The sequence below is a fragment of the Conger conger genome, chromosome 5, assembly GCF_963514075.1.
Source record: "Conger conger chromosome 5, fConCon1.1, whole genome shotgun sequence".
Taxonomy (NCBI): domain Eukaryota; kingdom Metazoa; phylum Chordata; class Actinopteri; order Anguilliformes; family Congridae; genus Conger; species Conger conger.
In genome coordinates, this window is record NC_083764.1 from 12830391 (window position 1) to 12857192 (window position 26802).

Below are 26802 nucleotides of genomic sequence, written 5' to 3' on the forward strand. Positions count from 1 at the left end.
CGAGTCAGTCCCTTCCCCTAATGAACAGTAACGCCGTGCCATAAAGCTGAATTAAACCTGTCCATTAGGGGAAGGGAGACGTGGCTGAAGCTCTGTACCTGTGCTGCCGCCCCTCAACCACGTTACGCTCCCCTCCTCGGCAGCCTGGCAGCTGTGCGTGGACACACAGTGCCGAACAGTACATCATACTGCTGCAGACGCCTGTGACAGGGCACTTCAAGGCAATTACTGCACTAATTTGGAGGGATTTGTCTTTAGTCAGCACTGCGGGCAGACCGGTGTGTGTGTGTGTGTGTGTGTGTGTGTGTGTGTGTGTGTGTGTGTGTGTGTGTGGGGTGTGCCCCTCCTCTGACTGCTAATTTACTAATAACACACCAGAGGGAGTGCATGGAGAGAGGTGGAGAGAGAGATGCAAAGTGAAAGAATATTCATCAGAGTGCAGGAAGGACTACTCCCTGGTAAAGCAAGGGAGGGACAGAGAGAAAATTAAACGATAATAAGAGAGGGGGAGAGTCTATAAGAGATAGGGAGATGGGGAGAGGGAGGTAGTGAGAGGAAGGGAGAATGAAAGACAGAGAGAAAAGTAAAAACAGAAAAGAGGCTATACTCCAGTCTGTAGGAGGGCTTGCTTCACAGGAAAGAGGACAGGGCTGAGGGGCATGTTTATGGGGATGGGGGGGCCGAGCTATGGGATGGAGGGGTGGGGCCATGGCTGGCAGTGTGTCCAGACAGAGCTCGTCAGCCAGAAAACGAAATCGCAAAGGCACAGGAAGACTGGGCAGCTTCAGAGCACTATAAATCTGACCTGTCTGCCGGATCCAAGTGCCTGTCAGTTCTCTACCGTTTATCACCGTGGTGATATATAGCGGGGGCATGTTCACTAGAAGCATGCTTCACGGTGATTGGTGGGGACTACTGTGGGGGGTGTTAACTGGCAGCTTGCTTCATGCTGATTGGTGGGGAGTATAGCAAGGGGTGTGATCACTAGCAGCTTGCTTCATGCTGATTGGTGGGAAGTATAGCAGGATAATGTTAACTAACAGCTTGCTTCATGCTGATTGGTGGAGGTATAGCGGGGGGGTGTGATCACTAGCCCTGCATTCTGCTCTGTTGCTGCAGAGGGCAGCGCTCCAGGGCGTCAGCCTCCATATCAGCATCAGCTCATCATTCAGAAAGAAAGGAGCCAGAAAGGCCCCATCCATCAGCTCACACTCAGACTCAGACTCACACAGGCAGGCCTGCTGCTGCTGAAGTGCCACCAGACGCCCCCCCCTCAGCCAGCCCATGCTGGGGACAGAGGGGCTTTTGAAAGGGGCCTCAGACGTCCGGGGGGGAGGAGGGATGGGGGCTATGGAGGTCACACAAGGACATCCATTCTCCATTCAGCGAGGAGCCGGGGACTTTAGGCGGAGCGCAATCAGAGAGAAGCAGCAGAACTGAGCTGATAGGCTTTTTTTTAACTCAGGCTAAGCTCAGGACGCCTGAGACCCTGCGTGGGGGCCTCGCCGCACCACATGCCGGCCCTACTCACGAACCTATCGACGACCGCTATCTAACTGTGACTAAACCTCGGCGTGGCCCATCCGATTGAACCCAGAGGTGAGGGGCGGCCGATTGCGATTTGCCTCGCCGTACTTTCGAGGGTTTTCCGAAAGCCATTTACATGGAGGGGATTAGCCGAACGGTTTTAACTCGTCTGCGAATGGAGCAGTGCATTTCTGGGACTTACAGTAGTTTGTGACTTTGTCATGTCCTTAGAAATCTGGAACGGTGCACAGTCAACTGCACAGATTCACACAAACAAAAATGAGTATCGTCAAGTTCCTAAAACATGAAGTAACATCAGACATGGCATAAATCTGGGTCACGACTTTTCCTTTTCCTTTGACTTTGTTATGTCCTTAGCATCACATTAGGCCTTCTGGAACAGTACCCGCTGGTCTACTGCACAGATTCACACAAACAAAATTGAGCATTGTCAAGTTCCTAAAAGAGGAAGTGACAGACACGGTGCCATAAATCTGGGTCACGGCTTTTCCCTCACCCAACATTAGCAGTATCTCGCTCTTTATGGTGGGTGGTGGAGGAAAAAAACTAAACAAAAACAAGGCCCCGTCTCGCAAAGTACAAAGACATGAATCTAAAATAATACGTCCTTCCTTCGTTCTCCGAGGAGGTTCGGTTTGCCAGCGGAATGAGGTGCGCTACTCCGAAATTGACAGCCCATCATTTTTCCGGACCGTTCCTCATCAATTACCGGGTTGCCAAACAGGAAGGGCGGGTGGAGGAAATTATCCTTCCCTGACTTGCTAGTTTGTTTTGATTGGAAAATACGGAAAAACAGAAGCGGGCGCGTGGCGTGGAGATAATTGCGTCTGACTCGTCGGCGTGCTTCTCTTTAATTAACTCGTTCTCCTCTAATGGCGGGGAGGCTCCTGGAGGCACGGGCTGGAGCGCGACGGGCCGCGCCGGAGTAATTGATTCCCTTCGGAAGCCGAGCGGACGTCTTTATCACGCCGCCAAGTAACGGACGTGTCGCATTTCTCACGAGCGGTCGGATGGAGATGAAGAGCCAGGGTTTGCCTGTGGAAGGTTCCAGAAGAGAGAGCAGCGGCCTAGCGATTAGACACGGGATGACCGGCCACCAAAACTGGGCGGTTAGCAAGAATTACAATACATAAAAAATTGATATTACACTGTATGCTGTACATTTATAATTCCATAACTTCTCACACATCCATATTTTCTCTTGTCCTTGTTCCATTTGCAAACCGTTATTTTCAGACGCTATGTCAACATGTAGACACTTGTCGGGGAACAAAGCAAATTTGAAGTTGAAATGAAATTTGGGATGGAGACAGTCAGGGCATGACAGACCAAAAGACAGGAGGTGGTTAGAGAGGTTAATTGTGAATAGTGGTGGCTGGGCATATTTCCCTATTGTGGGCCTGCTTGGTTAGCATAGCGTAACGTTGCCGGTGCCAGGCGATGTACTGTATGCGCCAGTGCTTCTGAAATGGAGGACAGCTGCCAAGGGTGGAGCAGAGGGGACAGCGAAGGGGCTTTTAGCTCCTGTCGGCCGAACGCCCGTGGCCCCTGCTGGGGGCGGTGTGCCGGGTGCGATAAAGCGGGTCGGGCTGGATCCGAAAGAGCCGTTCCTGGAGATGCGGTGGCCTGGCTGTTCATTTGCGCTTTGTTCTTGGGTGAACAGACGGAGCGAGACGCCGGGTTTCCGCCCACGCGCCCATCTCCCCGGCACCGTTTGGTTCACGGGGACCACGGCTACGCCACTCGGGTTCTGTAAACTGGGACTAATGCCATGCCAAGAGCTCTTTGTTTTCGGTGTGGAAAGAGAGGGCATGCCAAGGCCCTCGGAGGAAGTGACATCGCAGAGGGAGCAGTGGGAATGAGACTGAACGTATGAGGAGGTGCAGCAGCCGTGCTGGAGCCCCGTACTGTGTGAAGCGCAAATACTCAATAACAACAAAAACAGAATCCCTCACATAATGTCTCTTGTTACTGAGATGGAAATGTTCTCTGCCTTCCCATAACAGGTTTGGAAGAGGACAGAGCACGGATCAGTTCCCCAAGCAAGCAAAATATCAGCGGGGTAAGGCTCGGATGTCGTTGATTGGTGTCCCACCAGGAGACTAGTGATGGACAGTCACTGCAGACTGAGGGAGAGAGGAGCTAGAGAGAGACAGATATACACAAAATATACAGACAGATATAGAGACAGGTGTGTGTGTGTGTGTGTGTGTGTGTGTGCGTGTGTGGAAAGGGAGAACAGAAGAAAGTATGCTCAGAGAAATACGAAATATGAATTATGGATTGTCAGAAAAAAACCCAACAGAGGAGAGTTTAAGGGCACAATTTTTAACAATCAGCTCTTACACAAACTGCTGAAAAGAAAGTCAAGGCTGTCCATAACTGACCACTGTTCACCAATACCATTAAACCAAGCAACTGGGATCTCTTGATAGTTCCACTTTACTGGACTACATATGATGACTGCAATTAAGACCTGCTGACTCCAGGAATCAGACTGTCAGACTCCAATCTCTTTAATGCCTTATAGCCCTGGATTGATAATTTTCCAATCTGAATACCAAATCTCCTCTGCTCTGATGTTTTGTGGACACTCCCACCTTCCCACTGCTTGGAATTTGTTATCTTCCGACAAGCTGACCCAGCAGAAATGTTGCTCTTCCGAGAACAAGGACGAAATTAGGTCATTTACATAGAAAATTGCACACCGGTAAAGGGAAAATTGGCAATAACACGGGGCTCTGCTTGTAGCCGAGGAAGAGGACCCGAAACAAGGCCATTTGAGTGAAGACCCACAGGTGATCAAAGAGTTGCTCCAACTTCCACAGACGCCCGCCGTGACCTTTAAAAAAAGGTGGGCCCCGAACAAAAGCCTTGGGGTAAGCCACGAGCTTTCGAGATGAGCTCTGCCAAACATGAATGAGCCATCAGGACCCTGGGTGCTCAGATCTCCGGAACACGACTCTCCCCCATTTTAAGATTCGGCAAAGAAGATAACCTTTAAAAGAATCCACCGCACATCAAAAGTGTCTCCTGGGATTCGAGGGAAATCGGACGTGCAGACACACAGGCATAAATAAAAGAATGAGTTGATGTAATTGGACTGTAACTATGGAAAGTGTTAGTAAATAGTTCCAAGAGGTATAAATATTCATTGGGCCTTGCAGCTTGTATGGTCTGGGTGATTTTGATGCAGTGTGGGGCTCGGGGGGGAGTATGCTTGGCTGCTATGGTAGAGTCTGGCAGGGTGTGTGATTGTGTGTGTCTGTGAGTGCAGACTAGTCGGATTCCAACTGGAGATTCCATCTTAGAGATCCCGGTTTCACTCAGTATGCAGGGGTCTGCACCTGTTCTCTGGGCTTGACACTCTACATTTACCTGCTTCATTATTTATCAGGGCTAGAAACCCTCAGCGCTTTCCCTGCCTGCAAGACAATGAGAAAACATGACACTGTCAAAAGCCGTATGGCTGTGTGCTTTCCGTTTGAGCTCTCCCGTGTCAGCTACGTGGGTGTCATACCCAGAGACCGCTTAAGTACCGGGGGATCAGTTTTCAAAATGAAGGCGAGAGGATGAGGAAATAGCTTTGCTCTCGCTCGACCACTTGCACATCGATCGGCGAGGGATCTGCGGCCTACAGGTTGAGGTTACTTTCAAAGAGAATGGGGTATCTGACAGCAAGCACGCTTCAAAGAGAACAGCGTGGAGCGGACTGCGTTTGTGAAATTACGCCCATAGCGACTACACCGCCTTTCTCAAAACGAGTAAACACCAGGAGCCAAAAACCAATCGGTTGAAATGTTTGATCATGAAAAATCGTAATTTCACACACTAAACTTGCGTTGCACATGAAGTCTGAAAATGTGTGTGCGCACGCACTCAGTGTATAAAATATGAAAGTGAGTTTAACCAGCACACCTGTTTTAAAGCAGTTACCGCAGTGCAACGGGGCACTACACACAGATTAGCTTATCAGCCCAGTCTGAAAGCAGGCAGCTCTATATGTCTGAGTGGGAGACTGCATCCGCACTTAGTTTTAAACAGAGGATAAAACCGCCCGGTCAAACGGACGACCAGTCAACGCCGTGTGAACTTTAAAAGCGTCACGCTTTCGCGGCCGATAACGTTATCTCAATCTGCAGCAAGTCTCCAGCAGTCTCTCGCCCGTGCTGCCTGGACCAATTTCCCCGGAGTCAATCCGCCACGCGCCTTATGTACACAAACGTTGGAAAATAAACAAAACATGCAAGCGTTCCCTTTCCTTGGTTCGAGGGGGGAAACAAGCAGAGATACTCGACGGAGTCGAGTTGAGAGATGGAAAGCAGGCGGCCATTACAGACCAGAAGATTAGAAGTTGGCCGTGTTGAACATGAACAGATTGCTAATTGTGCTTAACCTAAATACGGCCGGGAGCTGCAGAACATTCCGGAGTCAGTCGACAGACAGGATTATGGCCGTTGCCTCTGGCGCCTTGAGTGTGCTAATTCGATTATCAGGGGCCGGAATTATGTTGTGGTTAGCGCAAGTTCACTTTCTGATGATCAGGTCCGTTGGAAATGGCCTCCACACTAATGCTCAGACTCCCTGTGCTGGGTAACCATGGAGCTGACCTTGCAACCCAAGATGCAGAGGCTAAAAGAAATGGCAAAACTAGGGGATGGGAGATGCTTCTGTTAAGGGCTTAATTAGATCAGTTCTTGGCCTAAATCACTGCTTCCCAACCTTGGTCCTGGGGACCCTCTGCGAATGCTGGTTTTTGTTCCAACCACAATAGCAATCCCAGAATTTTAACGAGTGGTGCTTTTTTCGCTAGTGCTTTTCATGTCTAAAGGGATTATTTACCCTCTGAAGCTACATTATGTCAGAAACAGCAATGCATGCCACATAGACTAAGAACGTAGACTAATGTTTAAATTGTACTGTCACGAAAGACCATAGGTGGCCAATGGGCCACAGACAGCATTTCATCTTTCACAAAGCTCTGGAAAATGTGCAGGACGGTGGAGTATCAGAATAGGGTAGTCTTGCCATAAATCAAAATGACACCTCAAATGAGTATTTCAATGCATTTCAGCATATAAGGGCATGGAAAGCCTCTCGTTAGAGCACACTGAAGCCTTGGGTACACTTACCGGGGTTTCAAGAAATGAAAGAACCATTAAGCAATGAAACTCATCACTAGCATTTAAGGGAGTCGATAACCGGCTCAGTCCGGCTGCATTAAAATAAGTTGGGCCCAGGAATGGAAAGGCTCCCGTCTCCCAGGCACTGGGCAGACACAATGAAACCTCTGTGCACTTATCTGGCAGAGGGATAATTAAGAAATAAGCTGCCATTGATTTTTAGGCTCTCTGAGCAACGAAACAAGATATATTCGCCTTTACCGATAGCTGTCCGGCTAATGCCAAAATCGTTGTTTGAAACGGCAGAACTTGTATAAAGAGGGTGACTTCACATTCCCAGAAACCTGCAAAACAGGTCCGGTTACCTTGGAAATAAGACCACACGGAACCAGAATGCAGACGGGAAACCCCGCAAATTGCTTCCGGTAATTGGTGGCGCTGCAATGCGGAGTACAACGGATGCACAAGGGAGCAATATGCAAGAAGTTTGGGGAGTGTAGGCCTCGCACACAGTAATGAACGTGTTTGTGAATGGAGCAGAAACTTAGCGCTCCAGGTACGCGTTCAGGGCTACGCTCGACAGGACCGCGCACGCTGTCGGAGGGAACGCGTTTCACCCTGACACACTCGCCGTGCTGAACTAATTGAATTGAGACGTGGAATGCCAGCTCGCGCACTTCATAAATCACAAGTGTCACAGAACGGGCAAGGAAGGCTGAGTAAAACTGCAGACGCCCACTGGACACCGTCCTGACAGACGTCTGGACTCAATAAGGCCGAATTGCATGACATCTCACTTTTCCTGGAAGCTGGCATCAGCATATCTTCACAGCGTTTACGTAGTGACAAGCTCAGGGGTTTTCTCTAGAGGAGCAGGGCCACACAAAGAAGCAGCTCTAGGCACTGTAGAGACGAACGTGTCAAACACTGCAGGCCACTATTGTTTCTGTGCATCTTCCCCATGACATGATGCTTTGAACTTAGTGTTGGTAAATGGCCAGCATTTATATAGCTCTTTTATCCAAAGCTCTTTACAATTAATGCCTCTCATTTACCCATTCACACACACACACACACACACACACACACATGCCATCCAAGGTACCATTCTGCTTGTCAGGAGCAATTGGGGGTTATGCGTCTTGCTCAGGGACACTTCGACACACACAGGGCGGGATTGAACCTGCAACATTACGACCGTCTTCCCTACAGAGCTAATATCGCCCCAAGCCTAATCTCGCGACAGGCTGGTAATTAGCAATTTCACTAGTTGCTATTGAATTTTTATATTTCTTCTTATTATTTTATATCATTCATGCAAATAGGGAAAACATTGAAACGTCATCCTTTGATTGGACGCTTAACATGCACGGCACGAATGAAGCGTCCTGAAATTCATGCCGTTTGAAGAGTTTTGCGTGCACAGATTTACCCGCCAATCACTTCACAGGTTCGCAAACGAGGTACGTCAGTCAGCCTCCCAGAGGACGCTCTCCCCTTCATTCATCTTTTCCTCGTGTAATGGCCACGGACGGCACTCCAAAAATTCAGTTTTTGCATCATGAAGTCGGGCATGAAGAAACTGACCCGAAGCTCCGAGCATATCTAATTCTCTCTCTCACTTCTACAGTTTTTCCTTTTAAATTTGGCAAAAAAAAAAAAGCTTCCACTCTTTTTCACCTCTACGGGGTTTCCTTTCAAATTTGGCTCCAAAAAAACAGAAAGAAAAGTAAACGGGAAAAAAGCTCCCATTCAGCGCTACCATTAGTTTTGCCTAAAATATTTAACAGGCAATTATTTTTTTCGATAATGCAGGTCAGGCCATGTGGAAGCTGTTCACTGCGAGAATGCGCCGCTCTGCTCTCGAACCCAAGGCCTTTTAGCACAATCAATCCTATACACTTTCAATGCCTGTGGAAAACCACAAGGCTTAAAAGCTCTTCCTCTTTTAAAAGGGCATATCTATCCATCCTTGTACCCCATGTTTACAAAAGGGACTGTGTTGATATGATTCAACATTTTATTCATCACATTCACTGGCCGACACAATAATAAGCATTTTTTAAGAAAAGAGCAGCACTTTCATGAGTGAACGCCTGTTTCGTTTCATCCACCTGAATGTGAACGACCACAAAACATTACACAATAAAAACATTCGCAACCATATTACTAAAAAATATAGCTTAGCTTTGAGAGACCAGTCTTAATGCTTGCCTGACAACCCAAAATAAATAAATAAACAATCCTTTCTAAATGTTGATTCTGGTGCCCCTGCTATGGTAAGAACCCAATGGGGGTGAGCGGCTGCTCACTAGTTGCTTTCATCCATAAGGCTGTTGGGGGGGTGGGAGAAAAACCCATTTAGGTATGTAGCTGGGACACACACAGGTCATTGGGTGACAGATCGTCAGGTGGGCTACACTCAACCATGTCGAATTACAGTAGGAAAAAAAACAAATGAGTAATTTTACGCTCATCAAATTAAGTGATAAAGCGACACATTGCGGGGAGGTTTGTGGGGAGAGAGAGGACAATATGCAGGTGCAAAATTATAATGAGCAAACAGACGCTGTCTCGTAGAGAGAGAGCTTCCTGTGTCCTCATATGAGCCTTGTTCACTGCTGTGAAGACGAAATACAACGACGAAAACAATACACGCATCAGACACAATTCCGTTCACAATATTGTGATGAGACGGGCCCCATTTCCAGAGGAACTACATATTAACGTTGTGTCAAGGCAATAAAATCTTATCCGGCAGGATTTACACGATAATCCATATTTGTGGGGTTCGGTTCCGAGATCCGTATTCGAGACGGCCCCGACGTCTCGTGTCGTCGCGAGGCTGTCTGCTCGACGAGGCTGAAGACTATTAATACCGCCGCGTCTTTCTGGCAGCTTCCGTCTCTGATTGACAGGGGCCCAGGTGGCGCGTCTCCGCTGCTGTCGCTTGTCAAACCCTATCTGCGATCTTCAGCGGTTAAACAGCCTACCCCGTTCGACCCCCCCGGCGGCGGAACACCCCCCGGCGCTCGGTGTAAAAATCAGAGCGGCGTCTCCGTTTCAACCCGCCCCCGCCCGCCGGTGACACCGGGGGGAGACGCCTTCCCGTCGCACGACGCGGAGACCTTAACACAACCCCGGACCGTCTTCAGGGCTTTCTTGGTTACTAGTCTCCGAAAAAGAGGAGGGCGCTCGTCATGGCGGAATTTGCCGGTAGAGCTTACGTTTCGCAGGGGCCTTGATTTACGCCTGCCGTGATTTACGGACTGCGCGGGAGAGGATACTTAAGCTGATGAATCAGGTGGCAATCGGGTCGAGGTCAGTGCCTGGCTTTGAAATTTTGACTTCAGAACCGGCTCTCTGCGATAATTCATTTCCAACCGAGGAAATGAGCGGGGGGGGGGGGCCATGTTTCAGCGAGAAATTTCACAATTCCTTAAACACTGCATAAAAAAAACAAAACAGAAGTCCAACAGGCCATTGTCCTGTGCCATTCATGGGGCGTACACATTACAATGTACACTGGCTCTCAGATTGCTTTATTTCAATGGATGCTGTTTGGAAGCCACCAGTAAACAGGCCGAGTCACCAGCAAAAGCGATACAAATCCTTACAAGCATGATCTAACGAGGACGACCAAAACCCCGTGAATGAAGCGCTTTCAGTACATTTCAAGAACAGGACGAGACAAAGCCGCACTTGACAGCCACAGGGAGTACTCGACAGAATGAACATGTCCGTTCATTTCTTGCGCTAAATAGAAAAAAGCCCCGCATGCTCCTCATTCTTTGGGTTAGTCTCATTTTGAAGTTACCTGGGTAATGCGTTTTTTTGTTGTACAAAATGTCCTGGCTCTTGAGCACCATTCTTCTTTTACAATGTGTTCAGAGAGGCTCATCTGGCGCTACAGTTCCCCGATGCCGCCAAATATTTGGATAAGTGTTCATTATATAATCAAGCTAAATAGTATGATGTCAATCAATATCACACATTAACCACCCCAACGCCTCCTCCATCTTTGAGAATGATATTTCCAGTCGTGTTAAGAGCATCCGCAACAGGCCCCAAAGGCAAACTCAAAAGAAACCAGCGGTAATAATGACTAATGCGCAAGCCGTTTTTGATAACTCCCAAGAGCAGCACTCTATACTTAGCTTTCTATGTAGCTTTTCTTTTTTTGTTTGCCAACTTTGAGAAGAACATCAACAGGTCACGATGCCCTCTGGATTTAATGAAAGGTGTTGGCGCAGGCCGTTGAGCGATGTCATGGTCCCCGGACAGATGGCTCGAGCGTTAAACAGCCTGCTTAGACGGCGACGCAGCCACGGCCGCACGGAGAGCTGGATCTGATGCCGAGCCCCGACCAGGTGGAGCTAGCCCAGTGTCCCCCTCTTCCAAAGCCCTGTCCCAGGACCGATCGGCCTGGCCTCCCCCTCGTTCCGGCGGCGGATCGGAAAATCAGGGAAATCGCCGCAGGGCCGGCCGGCGACCTCCTGCAGGTGTTTGGCGGGGAAGCGTGCCGTTATGCCGGCGCCGGTGATTCAGAGACGCCAGACGGGCGTAATCGCACAAGAACAGAATGGAAGCAGACCCCCCCCGCCACCCTCCCCATTTCATAATTCACAAAAGGAAGGAAATGGAACGGAAATCGCCGTGTGTGGAGAAGGCTCCCTCGAACCACCAAGCAGGAGGCGAACTGATGCTGCACTACAAACCCTGGAGGGAGCTGGGGAAAGGTTTAACTCCTATTTAAACTGTCGCGCTGAGACTGCAGCACTCCAGGGCAGGGGCTGGATTCACAATTAAAGGTGCTCGGACCTTGGCACTGGAGAGCCGTGTAATTGGCTGCAGCAGTTGCCCACATAGGAAGCAGGTGTCATTAGTGCTTACAACTTAAAAAAGAACTGCCAGTACTCTTGAGTAATACGTAGAATTCCCGGCACAACGTGCTGGTCTTTTCCGACCCAGTTCAACCAGAGGTAGGCTACTACTACTGACTTCATCAGTCTTTTACTGGGGAGAGAATATGGTCAGACAGGGGGCTTAAAATGGCTGTCAGTACGCAAGAAAAAGTCACGGTACTCCGAAGAGCAAAACGTAGAAGTGCTGGTACTCTGTACCGGTGAGTACTCACTTCAAGCACCGGCTTTCAATCAGTAGAATAGTCCCCAACACTCAGTGGTGATTCCTCTACCAATCAGATGCCTGTAATCTGCCAGTGCCAGTTGGACAGTAATTCCATGCCATAACCGCGGAGCTCAGCGGGTAGACTGCCCATTTTGAGAAGGAGAGGCTCAGAAAAACACTTTGGAGGAACGGTGTTGCAGCTTATGCCCTCTATGACAGCTGCTGCCCAACCCTGCTCCTGCAGATCCACCATCCCGCGGCTTCTCATTTCAACACCAATTTAGCACATCCGACTCAACTAATTAGCAGCTGAACAATAATATCTCGAGCTGTTGAATGAGGTGCCCTTTGTTAGCGATGGAGTGAAAACTCATAGGCAGGTAGACCTCCAGGAACAGGGTCGAGCAGCCCTGCTCTAGAAATTAAGAGGTTACAGCACAGGTAGACGTTGAGTTATGCTGAATTTGGAAAGAAAACAAAATGGCAATTACAGCTACGGAAAAAATTAAATACAATTCAAACCTCGAAAGGTACTTTACTACACTGATTTTGATGATGTGCCAAATGGGACCCACAAAGCCTGCTGATATCTAAAAAAAAAAAAAAACAATATACCCTTTATTATCTCAGCACTAATGCAATCAGCACAAAAATACAAGAAAGATACAATCAATAAGGAGAAATAACTGAAACTCCAAAAACATTGTAACTGTCCGTAGGTGCCTGCGGCTGGTTCAATAGAAAACATCATTTTGAGAGCTACTCAAATGAGCTGAGAGGTACAAGTAAGCTCAAGGCATCAAAACTAGGGATAAACACAAAATTACCACATATATTGGAAGTGTGAACATGTTTCGCTTATTCTCACTAAAAGAACAATAAATAAAAAGAGGGAATATTTCCCCCGGAAGGTAGGGATGTACGCTTGTTTTATAACAGGTAGGCAGTAAAAAGCATGCTGGCTCATGCTGTACTAAAGTCTTCATTTCTTTAATCGAATTGCGTCTTTTTAGCATGTTTACCGAGGCACTTTTGGAAACAGTTGTTGGGAGGCTGTTGGGATACAGCGCATTAGTACGAATGTACACACCGAGGGTCAGACGACTGCAGTAGGCCAAAACTCAAACACGTCAGTCCCCATTCCAACAGCAGCATTACAGACTAAGAAATCCATACTTCAACTCAATGAGACTCATTCATTGCACACTGCACAGTGACTGCACTGTGCAGTAGCAATATCTTCAGTACCTTCCTTTATCTGGGCATAATACTCGAGCAACAGAAACTCAAATCTCAAATTACCAATAAAAGAAACGAAAAAAAACGTACCCGAACATAAAATAAAAAGTAGGGTTATTGGCTAGCATAGGAGACTGAAAAACACCGAAATGGAAAAACACTCAGTTGTCTGAAAAAGCTTGGTGCATTACATGTGTGTGATCTTTTTTTGAGACATATTTCCCGTACTCAGAACAAAGAGCGGTGCGGAGCTCGCCGTCCTCCCCTCATGGCCCGCAGGCTTTGTGTGGAGGAGGCGAGGGCTCGTCCCTTCCGAAGGGCCAAGCGCATCAATGGGATTCTCCACGCGCTGTGCACCAGTCGCTCAAAAGGCAGACGTTTCAGCGCCGCGCGCCGCTTAGCTAATTAGCCATGAGAACAAACGCGCTTTTGCTGTAATAAGAAACGTCTTCTGACAGAAACAAATGGTTCTGTACCCAGGGCTATGATTAATCACCTCACTGGCTGGAGGTAAACAACTGAAAGAACCCCCCCATTTTTTTTTAAAATCATGTGAGCAAAAAAAGAGAGAGCGGTAAACAATGCTAACGAGCCTCCGGCCCCGCTGCTCGCTAATTAGTCGTGATTCACGTGCGCGGCGCGGCTAGCCGGGGGAGGCGAACGAGGCCAGCCCGCAGGTAATGTGGCCTGTAGGAGGTCCGCCGGGCCGAAACTGATTCACTGCTCTGCCACAGTGGGGGGACCATTACACCTTCCTCGCACACTTTACAGCCTGCTTCTTATGCGCTGCCGTCTGTCACGGGTGGCACGGAGAGCACTGAGAGCACTGCTGCCTCGCAAAAAGGACACAACACAAACCACACAACACTACACTACACAACACCACACAACACAACACAACACCACACAACACCACACAACACTACACAACACAATACCACACAACACTACACTACACAACACCACACTACACAACACTACACAACACAACACAACACCACACAACACAACACTACACAACACCACACAACACTACACAACACTACACAACACAAGACAATTCCACACAACACCACACAATACCACACAACACAACACTACACCACACCACACCACACCACACAACGATGAGTACAGGAAATTCAGCCTGACAATGCTCCCTACCGCTAAAGTGTACCTAATGCTTTGCTTATCAACTTCGTTTTTTTCTTTTGTAGATATCAGAGTCAGCATGTTCTCCCTATGTTTGCTTGAGTTTCCTTTGGGTACTCCGGTTTCCTCCCACACTAAAAGACTAAAAGCTTAGGTATACTAAGGTTAGGTTACCAAGGCATTGGCCTCAAAACTGGAGGTGGCCCCCGGACACAGCACTGTAGCTGGCCACTGCCCCCCAGTAGCTAGGATGGGTGAAATGCAGAGGTCAAATTACCCCACTGGGTTCAATAAAGTATCATTTGTAACTTTACACAGGAGGAAGGAGGGAGAAGGACCCCTTGATTAACTTTGTTGCTGTGCTGTTCGGCTCAAAATGGCCACTTGCAGTGAAAGAACACATCGGTCCGGATTTGATCAACATCCCCCGATGCTAGTGTTAATCTTCACCATCATCTACTGCTGAGTTCAGCAATCAACAAAATTTTACTTGCCGAATGAAGAGGGAAAAAAAGAGCAAACAAAAGCACAAAGTTAAATAAAACCGTTGATTGAATCCCAGCCCTGGTTTCACCCCACTTTTCGCTTTCTGCTGATAAGCTTTATCCACACAGAAACGAGGGGCGCTCATTTGCCTTGAGGATGGAGAGGATTTGGGAGTTCGAAATGTTTTCGTAAAAGAGGTTCTCCCCCCACCCTTGGTCTCCTCCCGCCGTAGGGAAACGCTGCGTTTCTCGCCTCCTTTCCTGGCAAGGTAAAGCGAGAGGTTGTAAAGTTTGATTGTTGAATAAAGTTTGAGGGCCCGTGCTTTATCCGTCTGCGGTGCTTGGCTCAAACGGGCGAGACGCAAGTTATAATCACAGGTATCGGAGATCTGAATGAGTGCCCGCCGAACACATAAAACACAGTTTACGAGGGGAGGGGGGGGCTTGCCGTAATGAATGCGAACCCTGCTACCGCTAATGAACGGCTTTGACCTTTTTACGGAAGTTCCGTTCCTCCTGAGCGCAGTCCGGTCTCTCACCCCCCCCCCAAAAAAGGTCGCTTCACGCTTCCCTGCCTTTCCCCTGCAGCAACTGCTTGAGCCAGGGCTAAAATTAGGAGACTCCCCCCGCCCAACAGAATGCCGCCAGTCTTGTGTTCTGCCCGAGAGGGAAAAGGTCGTATTAACCCCGACCTCGCGTCCGAACACCACTGCTCCTCTTACCAGGAGAACAATTACGAGCGCTGACACCTTAATCCCCCTTTCATCCGCTTTTCCTTTCCTCTCCAGCTCCCCGCGCCCGGGGACTTCCCCCCGTTCGTCTCTGGGGGCTTTCGTCACCTGCCCGACGAGGTCGTCTTCGACCGCTCGAACGGGATTGGACGACGCACTCAAGCTTTTAAGGGTCCGCCGCTTTCGGCAAACGTCTCCGATCCGGGGCCCGCGAAAGCTATCAAGGTGATAATTATTTGACCGAAGCGATACAGTCTCCGCTGAACAACTTTCATTTCACCCCATTTAACCTGGAGGACGCAGGAAACTATACCGACGAGCTGGCAGGAGATGAAGCCTGCCTACCGCCGAACGGAGATACTTCAGATACTTATTTACTCTCAAATAACCGTTATAAAACATCCAAACCTTGTTCTGAATGCTAAACAGAAGCAGCTACCACGTATAATGAATCAGAAAAAAAAATGCACTTCACCCTATTTGCTGAGAAATGCGGTCCTAAGTTCTGCTACTTAATTTGTCACACAACAACAAAGGCTAGCTAGCGCCAGGAAAACCCCCCCCCCAAAAAAAACAAAAAAAAAACACAGACACAAATCAAAGCACTTGAGTTCCTACTTGTGTGTTTCATAAATCTCAGAGCTGTGCTTTATGCTTTTTCTGGGCTCTTCTGTTGGACGCCGCGGGCCATGCGGAGACTTAAAATCATGCTCTAGGGACCGTACAGTCCATTACAGTGTGGGCTTCAGCGGGGCCTGCTGTGTTATGACTCACTGCAGGCCCCTTAGCACAGGGGCCGCTTTTCCTCACACCCAGCCTGAGAAAAGGAGGGGGGGGGGGGGGGGGGATTTATGCCCCACCGTGGTGTTCGGCAGACATATTGTTTCTCTTCATTCCACTGAAAACCAGGACTTTCTTTTCATTTATCATCAAAAAGAAAATTTAAAACAAACTAATTAGAGTGGAGTTGGAGGTTTAAGGCTGAGAGTGAGAGAGAGAGAGAGAGAGAGAGAGAGAGAGAGACGGGGGAGAGAGGGCGAGAGGGGCAGTGACAGAAGAGGAGAGGGAGAGGGGGGAAGAGATAGGAGGCGAGTAGGGAGAGAGGGTGAAAGAGAGAGGGAGGCGCAAAAGGCTGAAGCACAAAAGCATAAAGAATGACAGCTAAAATATGTTGCTATTGTTTCAAAATCACTGTGATTGTGAAATACAGAGAGAGTGCCTGAGAGAGATGGAGTGAGAGCAAGAGAGAGGAAGAGGGAGGGAGGGAGAGAGGGAGAGAGAGATTGAGTGTACGTACATGGGAGGAAAACCTGAACTCGTCTTTCACACATTCCAGGCTGTCATTGTCGGGAAGAAACTGTATCCAAACAAGGGCCGTCAAAGCCACTGCACACTCACACGCACACACACACACACGCACATGCACGCACACACGCACACACAGACACACACACGCACTCAGACACGCACAGACAGAAACATACACACACACACGCACACGCACGCACACACGCACACACACGCACTCAGACACGCACACAGACAGAAACATACACACGCACACGCACGCACGCACGCACGCACGCACGCGCGCACGCACGCACGCACGCGCACACACACTCAGACACGCACACAGACAGAAATATACACACACATACACAGACACACGCACACACACACCACTAGGGCCTCAGAGGAGGTGCAGTACTGAGGAGGCAGAAGGAGAGCTGGGACAGGAGGAGCAGGCGATAATGTCGCTCCGATGGAGGCGATAGGAGCACCTGCCAAAATAGCTGGAGCAGATGTGCCCAATTAGGGACTGATCCCAGCCCTGGCCACACTAGACACTTTAAGTGGTAGGGCTTGGCCAGAATAAACTCTGTGTAGAGGTACTACAGCCAGCACTGTGGCATACAACGATAAGACAGACTGACCTACAACCTTACAGGGGTTCAGGGTTACTACGAATGCGAGGAGCCGTGTTCGGGTTTTCATCGTGACCGTAACAGGAGAGGCACAGGTAAGGCAGGGCGCTCAGGTCATGTTCTCTGGAGCACAGCAGGGCGTGGGCCGAGACCAAGCGTGTCAGGCTCAAACAGGTTTAACCCGTTCTGGTTTTCAGACGGTCGCACGTTGGCACGGCACATCAGGCGATGGTGAAAATACAATTCTAAATAGGCGGGGCACGTGGGTTCCCATACTGAGCTCCAAACATTTCAACTTTAACCACTCAAAGCATTCTACATTGCATGTGGTAAAAGGGATATTTCAGGGAGCACCTTTCAGATGAAATCAGGGTTAAAAAAAAAGACACCCACACACACGCGCACACATGCGCACACACACATGCTCACGCACATACTCACACTCACACTAATCTCATGGTAAAAGATCTGTGAAGCGACACAGGGAGCAGAGCACATCGGGCCTTGCTGGAAAAGCCTGTGCGGTGATATCTTTGAAGCGTGACCCCCTCTGCCGCACAGCCACCGCCTCAAACAGAGCAGGGAAAAAAAAAACAACAAACAATAAAACTGAATAAAAGAACGGACCCTGCCCAAGGCTGGTATGAATATGAATGCGGCTGGTTTTTAAATAAGCTCGGCGGAGATACGGGCGCGTACGCAAAAAAAAAAAAGCGGCGGCCCTGACCTTTTAGCGGAAACGGCGGCGGTAAACACAGCGTCGCGTTAGCGACCGAGGCTCGACGGCGGATGCGCTGCCGACGGCTGCCTAATGAATGACACTTCTGTTCCCTTCTACGAACGGCCACCTGGATCCACTTTTAAAAAACGCTGCATCTGCCAGGGGAGAAAATGGAGCCCCTTTCAGGACCAAAAGACCTGCCGGCTGCCTGTAATGGGTTTCCACTGAACTCTTTCCAAAGGGGGGTCCCCCTCTCTCCACTGTCTCTGGAGTGGGGTAATTCAAGCCCCAGACACCAAAGGTGGTGCCTATACTGAGAGGAGGCTTGGAGACTGCTGCCCATCTCTACATAACCGGGCCTGAAGACCTCCGTCAGTCTCTGGGGCCCCGTTGCAGCCAAACGGCCCTGAAAAACGGCCTATATAACATAAACATAAAAAATAAAGTGTTCAAACGGCCTAGATAACCAGGACGATACCGGCAGGGGAGGCAGAGATGGTATCGGTGACTGGCAGACAGAGCGTTTTAAGAGATTTAAAAAACAACCCATATTCTGGGCCCGTTATCGTCACTGTCCCCGAGTTACAGCAAGTGTAATACCCACACATCACCACGTTTAAATATTCATAAGTAACACATTTACACTCCGCATTTTCTGTGTGGGCGAACAGAACACACGCTGTCATCGCATGATTTCTCTCTGGCGGACGATGCAGTTTGGGTCAGTGGAGATGTACGTTCAGCGCGTCTTGGCTCAGTGCTCAATGTAAGAAAGCACTGAGACATTCCCATTACAAGGTAGAGACTGTGAACTTAACTTGGCAGGATTCTTATTTAACTTCAAGGACTTGAACCCCACACTGTAATGACATGTTATGCACCAGCCCTAGCAGTGCTCAACACCAATCCACTCCAGAACACGCTCTTACGTGCCACTCTAGCCAGTAAGACTTTTCTCACTTTGTACCCTTGGCATGGAATGGACTACAAAGGGCTTATCCGTTTAGACACTTTAGTTTTGCTTAATGAATTTAAATCCATGTTACAGACCTTTGCAGAAAGAGTGATATTCTTTTCCTTGGGTCCCCATTGAAAATATGTAGTATTATTTTCATTAAAGCACTTTTTATCATGTCCTGTATGTTCTTATATGTTTGTATGTGTGAGTATTGCTGCAGCTGTCTTGGCCAGGTCTTCCGTGTGAAATATCTTGTATCTCAATGGGACTTTCTGATATATAAAAAAAAACAACAAAAAAAAAAAAACTCTTCCAACTTTTGGAAGACACCCGCAACCCCCAAAGTCTAATGGAAGCACCTGTCACTGGAAGCACATTTGCGCGTGTTTTTCGGAGTAACGACGGTCGCCATGTTCTTAATCTCAAGGGCAAAGGCGGCGAGTACCGCCTGTTCCTGGGGCACGGTCACCTCCGGTCCGTTATGTAAAATGATTAATGGTCCCGGAAATTGATTTGCGAATTCGGGAGTTAAGTGCTTGGCTGTGACGGGTCGGGCCGCCTCGTCCGTGATGGAAATCCAGTCGGCCGTAAATAACCTGGACCTAAATCAGCCTGCGCTTAAACCCCTCATTAGTCACACGGTATAAAGCGGCCTCGGACCCGAACCAAGGCTGACCTTGGGGCGCGGCAACTTTGGAACGGTTCAGCCGTTCGGCTCAACTTTCGACCTCTCCCGGTCAGCCCTTGGCTTCCATTGACACGGTTGTAAATAAAGTCTTCTTGCCCAACAGTGTGAAGCCTCGTGGTTTTTCTCCCCCCACAAGCAGACAGGTGTCTGAAAAGAGTCCCATCCCTCCGGATTTACAGAGTCGCGCTCGATTAGAATGCAGCCTGTGCCGCGTGTAGTTTTCGGTGATAAAAATTTCATCAAAGGGGCCGACCGGCTTTGAGCCCCAGCCAAAAGGACCCCGGGCATCCCACGTCGAGGCCTGATGGAAATCGCGCAGCTTGTGGGTTTTAGCGCGCCCCGCGAGTCACTCGCAGACGCCTACTTTTTCGGGAGACTTGAAAAGGTCGGCCTTCTCCTCGCACTCCCCCAGGACCGGACTTATTCCCCCCCGGCTGCCGGAATGTTCTGAAGCTGACATCAATGAGCGTGCCTCTCACAGAGGATGAAAGCGGTTTGAAGCCGCTCCGCCGTTTCCTTCTTTTTCCCCGACGGTTTTTCAGAGAGCGGAAAACGTGCCGTCGTGCCGGGAGAAGGGCAGCCGTGGTAATGGGTTACCCGACGGGGGGGAAGGCTCCACGACCCAACTGTCGCCCGCGAGCTAGCGGTAGCCACGGCCTCTGGTTTTTGTTGCCCTGGTGACAATGGCACCCACAGCCTCTCGTTTTCTTGCCTTCGCTGGTGACAATGGCACCCATGGCCTCTGGTTTTTGTTGCCCTGGTGACAATGGCACGTATTGACTGTACATCTGCATCTACCACTTCCTTCACTGTGAAGCAGGCTCAGATTGAGAAGGTCACAGATTCATATTCATGGTCATGTACCGGTATGCTCGAGCAAGGCACTTCACCTTATTTACTATAGTTGACATTCAGCTTTGAGGCTTCGGCTCGACTCTATGCCACGCACGCATTTAAATTCAACACAGCTATTTTAAACCTTCTCAGTAGCCATAGAAAAGCAATACTTTTACCCGCAGCAGAAATAAAAGAGGCCGAACGTGAACAGACTAGGCTGTCGAGCGCCTGGCCCCATTCAGATACAGTGGCACGCCCGAGTTTATCTTGCGAAATTAGGAGGGAGAGCAGTGCGGACGCTCCATTTGTTGCCGCTTTCAGAGGCTGTCGAAACTTCGGGCAGTAATTTTCAGGCATGACAAGAAAGCAGATGCGAGCGCCGGTATTCCGATGGCAAATGAGGAAAGTGAACGCCTTTGTAACTCTCCAAACCCATCCTCATTTTCTCTAAAGCGGCTGACCCTGTTATCAGCCCTGTTCACTCCCCCACGTCCAGCTCTTAAAAATGGAGGGACGTGTCCTCCCTCTCCAGAATCACTGAGGAGATTGGGACGGGTAAAGCTCTGCATTTATAAACAGAGTAGAAAAAGGGATTGGCACTGTAAACCGCGAAAAAAGCAGCTTTAGACGAGGACAATGCTGCAAAGAAAAAGGAATTACATAACAAAATTAAGTTGATACATCATGTTGAACATAGTTCTGTTACTGTGGCTGTGGATAGTGACCTTTGCACTTCATCACGATCGTATCTACGCTGCGTTTTTAGCTTTGAGAAAACGGACGGAGAACACGTCGTCTAATTGGGACATGCCTCTCAAGCCGGCAGCGTACGCCAACTTCCGGATGCGATGCTGAGCGGAGCCGTGTTTTCGTATTCATTAGCGTAAGCCTGCAGCGGACACTTCCTTTACACGGCCGCGTGAGCTGATAAATCTGCAGCGGGCCTGCGTCCGACAGAGGGCAACGCGGGGCACGTGAAGCGTAGAGCGACCGCCCTCCGGGGAAATCTTCCAAAAGCGCTACATTATCTCCAACGCAACAACAACCACAACCACAACAGGCTCGGCGGATGGTTTTCAGAGGTTACAATATTACATCGCCATCATCATCGCCGACGCCATCATCATTATCACCTATAGTAACAGCTCTTACCAGGATGAACCCCATTTATCCCATTTGGCTGTAATTGGATGGAGATTATATCCGATCTGATAACTTTGCAGGAATAATTGCCGGCCGTTGATAAACAGCAGCCTTCAGAGTGATGCATGGCTTCATATACTCGCTGCTGTCCTCCTGTGAGAAGTGGGGTGAGGACATTTTTCCAAGCGCTCCGATTTATTAAAAAGCTCTCGGCGCCAAATGAGCAAGAAGCAGCTATTATTCTTATTCAAAAGGCCAGCGGAGGATTCCTGGCTTCCTGGCGGTACTGTAGCGTTCCGATAAGAACGGGCAGCTACTCCACGGCGATGAGCGGAGGCTCAGAAAACGATAGCCACATCGCAGATTCTCCGCCGTTAATTAACCCAGAGACATTCCGAGTCGGAATCGTTTTATTTCTTACGGTTCTAAAAGTTACATTACATTACATTATTGGCATTTGGCAGACGCTCTTATCCAGAGCGACGTACAGTTGATTAGATTAAGCAGGAGACAATCCTCCCCTGGAGCAATGCAGGGTTAAGGGCCTTGCTCACGGGCCCAACAGCTGTGCGGATCTTATTGTAGCTACACCGGGATTAGAACCACCGACCTTGCGTGTCCCAGTCGTTTTACCTTAACCACTACACTACAGGCCGCCCTACATTGGGACAAAAGTTCTATTAGCAACTCAGTTCTTAATTTTATGCATTTATTTTATTTACTAAAGTTAATTTAAGATACTGTGGACAGCTGAGATGTTCGTGTTTTAACACCTTTGGATGACAAATACCTTATCTTAACTTCTGTACACGAGAACTTGCGAGGTGGAAGATTTAGCACCTACGTGATTACAATTTACTTCCTCATTGCTCTTTAAGCAATATAGAAAATGTAAAAAATTAAATGACTTAATAAAAATAAAATAAGCCCTTCAATTTTAGAGCAGACCAACCCGAACTACACTGAGCTCTTGCACTGCAGGGATTCATGACCCTGAGAAAGAACTACAGCTTCCCACAAATCCTTTCATCGTCAGGCAGAGGGACTCGAGACTCTGATGATTTCTAGCGGTTTCCGCCTCTACCTTAAGGATCCTTTTACACTCAGGAATTGGCAGCAGCCTTCCACATCTCCATTTCCATCTCTCCCATCTCTGCGCTTGGCACCTTTTGAAGTCTGGACTGAAAAAATGTCCAACCATTTCGATGTGTGAATCTGGACAGTTCAGATGACCTGATAAGCAGTGATAATAAGCGGATGGGCAAGCAGACGTGTCGGTAATGTATGTTGGAAGACAGTATAAGATTGTGTGTATTATACAGTGACATGTACATATGTTAGATACTGTATAACTGGCTGTTTTGAATAGTCTTGATGTCAGTACGATCCTGCAAATTCATACAGGTTTAATCACAGGCATCTCTGCTCCACATTCCTGCTTGCAGTTACAAAGAGTTGTGTGTGTCTGTGTACGTGGTGTAGCCCCATGGCTCTCAATACATCTCATCTGCATGCTTCACGTTCGCTCATCCAACGCACTCGCACGTGCACATCAACACACACACACACACACACACACACACACAGCTCCGTTCCACACATGAGCCCATACAGTAAAACCTGCCCATGCCCCTGCATGCTGCTGCAATCCATAACACCCCCCCCCAACCCCAGCCCACCCCTGCGTTCACATACACACACACACACACACTCCAGCCCACCCCTGCGTTCACATACCTCTTTGCCGGAGAGATAGTAGGCCGACAGCAGCCCTCCAACAAACCGGATATTCACTTCGAAGACGGAGACCTCTGAATTCTGGAGGGAGAAGAGAACAGGAGGAGAAGAAGAGGTGATTAGCGTGGCGTTGGGTGGTGAGTCACTCGCCCCGGAGTAGACGGGACGTGACTGAAGACAGGGTAAACTGCGGAGGAGAGGACAGACATTGCTCTGGGCTACACCCGTGAAATACCGCTAAGCCCTTCGGCAATAAAGGAGACTAACACAAAAAAAAGAGAAAGAAATCTGTCAGAATTTTCCCGTTCGGGGCTTCAAAGGGAAAACAGATCTATCGAATTTCAAAAAGATCTCTCTTTTCTTCCTGTTGTTTTTGTTTCTTCTTCAAAAAATGACAGATGTCGCGTCCGAAACTGACAGAGCCTCCAGGTTGATTGATATTGAGACCGTTTTTCCAGGGTATGCTTGACCTCGTCAACAAGCACTATGTTCAACTGTCGGCTATGACTGGAGGCCCGCATCGGAGGCCGGCGATCGGCCTGGCATCGGAGGGGAACGATAGGGGCTAAGCCGGCTAGTTCTGTTGATCTCATCGCTCTCTAGCAGCCGCTCCTGGTCAAGTGGGCACCTGCAGCTGCACAAACTGAGAACAAGTGGACCTCGTGATTATCCGCCGACATGGACAGTACATAATTGGTGCGGAAAAGATGTAAGATTTCAGAGGAGTCATGTGACTACGGCCCTCTATCCTGATATCGGCAGGAATGTTTTTTTCCATTTATTTAACAAGCAGAGATCCATTGAGAACATACCTCTCTTTTTCAGGATGCCCTGGGAGAAATGCTAGAGAGAACAGTTGCAAGTAGGTGAAAGAGAGAACGGTTTTTGGTTTAGAGCGTTGCCCAAGGGCCCAACAGCATAGTTCTTCATTTTTTTGTACAAGGACCCAACTTCACTCCATGCAAGTCAGCATCCCTAAGTGCCCACCAGGAGCTCGAACCAGCAACTCTGCCAGTCAAGCAACCTACCCCTAGGCTACCCTGCTACCTTGTTGGCAGGAGATCAACAAGTTAGGCTGAGCTTGAGCTGGGGAAAAAAGGAGGGGCATATCTGTGCATATCGTTACTAACCTGGCCTCTGTGCATATCATTACCAGCAATAACGCTGTGGGGGTTTCCTTTAATGCACCGGCAACTTGCACCTGAGGCTGTTAGCCGAGTAAAACAACATGGGCAGAGGTCGGAGCTGTAATAAGCATTGATTACACAGGCGGTTAAAGCAGACGTGTTCAACTGCATGTAAGACGCACAGAAGGATCCGTTGTAATTCAGCATGTTAACCGAATAACCAAACGTGACCGGCGCTCACTCCTGCCAAATGCGGAAGTGACCAGCGGGGCGGCTTTCAGTCACGAATCAGGAGGTCGCTCCGCAAGAATGGCCTAATTCTTCCGGATGAAAGGGGCCGTGCAGTGTCATTACTGGAACCATTACCGTTAATGCTTCCCTTCCTGGTCAGAACAGGGGGGGTAGTTCACATTCAAATACGATCTTATCCTTATACAAAACATGAAAAAGAACACGTCTCATGCTGAAATATCCTCTTCAAAGGTAATAACAGTCTATTGTGGATAGATGGGAATCTAAGCCCAGCAGCACAATTTAATAAAAACGGGAGAGCATTTACTCGCGTATAAAAAAATATCTCAGGCCGTGGAAAAAATGAATGTTTCACCTGCTCTTAAATTTGTTTCAAAATGGCCGAATTCAAAACAATTCCGTTGCCGGAAAACCTTGAGGGCATTGTCTTCAGTCATAATAACAGCCTATTATTCTTCTGCATTCTCCAGGTGTGCATAATCTCAAAATGAAAGACAGTGGGGCTCTTCTGCATTTATGACAAATGTAATTCTCTCAAATATGGCAGGCCTGGGTTTTAGCACAATCCTCTGAAAAATTCAGTTCCTTCATTTTCACAGCCTTTCATTAAAATTTAGAGTGGTACACCATGCTTCTTGTTTCCCCTCTAGCGTAGTTCATTCCACAAGCGGAATTTCAAAACCACATTTCAGTTGAGCATTCAAGTAGGACTTATGGGTATTTGGGTAATTGATTGTCCGCGTATCTCTTGCAGACACTACCCAGAAAACCAAGCTTAGGACATCAGGATTTGACAGTTGTTTAGAAGCAACAGACAAAGAATCCATTATAAAACTTAAGTTAGAAAAACTTTATACATTTGTAAATTTTTGATGTTGATGGTTGTTTAGGGGCACCGTCAGTACACACAATGATGACCACAGATGGTCCATTATTCTGGGGGGGTTCTTGAGGGCATGACAGTACTTTCAGGGTTGCCAAGCAGAATTCTCCATAATTCTCCAGAAAAGGGGATTTTTAAAAAGGTAAGTTTCAGAGGATGAATTGGCAGACAGATGGGAAATTTCTTAGCACACGGAGACAAACTTCTAAAAATATCTAGGGGAGTTAACAGATAGGGGATTTTGAGAAACATTTTGGTGGAGAATATCAAGAGCATCTGGCAACATTGTTTATGCTTCGCTTGTCTTTTTAGGTCAGACAGATCTTCATTATTTGCTCCAAGTTTATTTTTAATGACAATATGGCAGTCAGCATGCTTTGTTATTTTCTCCTCTTGTTCTTTGCCATTGCTCCAAGCTTTGTACATTTTGATCAATAAAGTTTGTGCAAAGCATTTCCTCTGAGATTTTTGAGTGTCGCTGTCCATCAATTTCAGAGCCTCTCATTTAAAGTAATTTTCAATACAAATCAAACTCATGAATACATACACTCAGTAAGCACTTTATTAGCTATTTATTAGACTTATTTTTTTGTGGCCCATCCACTTAGAGGTTTGACACCTTGGGTGTTCAGAGATGCTTTTCTGCATACCACTGTGATGGTAATGTGTGGTTATTTGCGTTAATATCACCTTCCTGTCATTTTACACCAGTCTAGCCCTTCTCCTCTGACCTCTCATAGTCATAAGGTGTTTCTGCCCAAAGCACTGCTGGATGTTTTTTGTTTTTTATCATTCTACGGTCAAAGTCACTTAGAGCATATTTTTCCCCACTCTGATGCTGATGTGAACATTAACTGAAGCTCCTGATCCATATCACATTACATGTAATGTAATGTAATATCAGCTTGATTTTATGAATTGCACAGCTGCCACACGTTTGGCTGATTAGATAATCACATGAATAAGTAGGTGTACAGGTATTCTTCATAAAGTTCTCAGTGAGTGTATATTTCATTGCACCTGGTCTAAATATGTCACCTGTGGTAAAGTTATACTTTCTTAAGCCCTCTGCTAAATAAACGTAATGTGATGTGATATTTTAACATGACCCGCAGTACCGCAA

The 26802-nt window shown here is 48.1% G+C and overlaps 1 protein-coding gene across 1 annotated transcript in view; it reads right to left on the reverse strand.

Moving 5' to 3' along the window:
• man1a1 (mannosidase, alpha, class 1A, member 1) overlaps positions 1 to 26802 on the reverse strand; it is a 134787-nt gene that overhangs the window by 46827 nt on the left and 61158 nt on the right. Inside the window, exon 4 of the mRNA XM_061242087.1 lies at positions 23418 to 23498. Within this exon, the coding sequence (XP_061098071.1) occupies positions 23418 to 23498 (81 nt within the window). The remainder of the gene's footprint in view (positions 1 to 23417; positions 23499 to 26802) is intronic.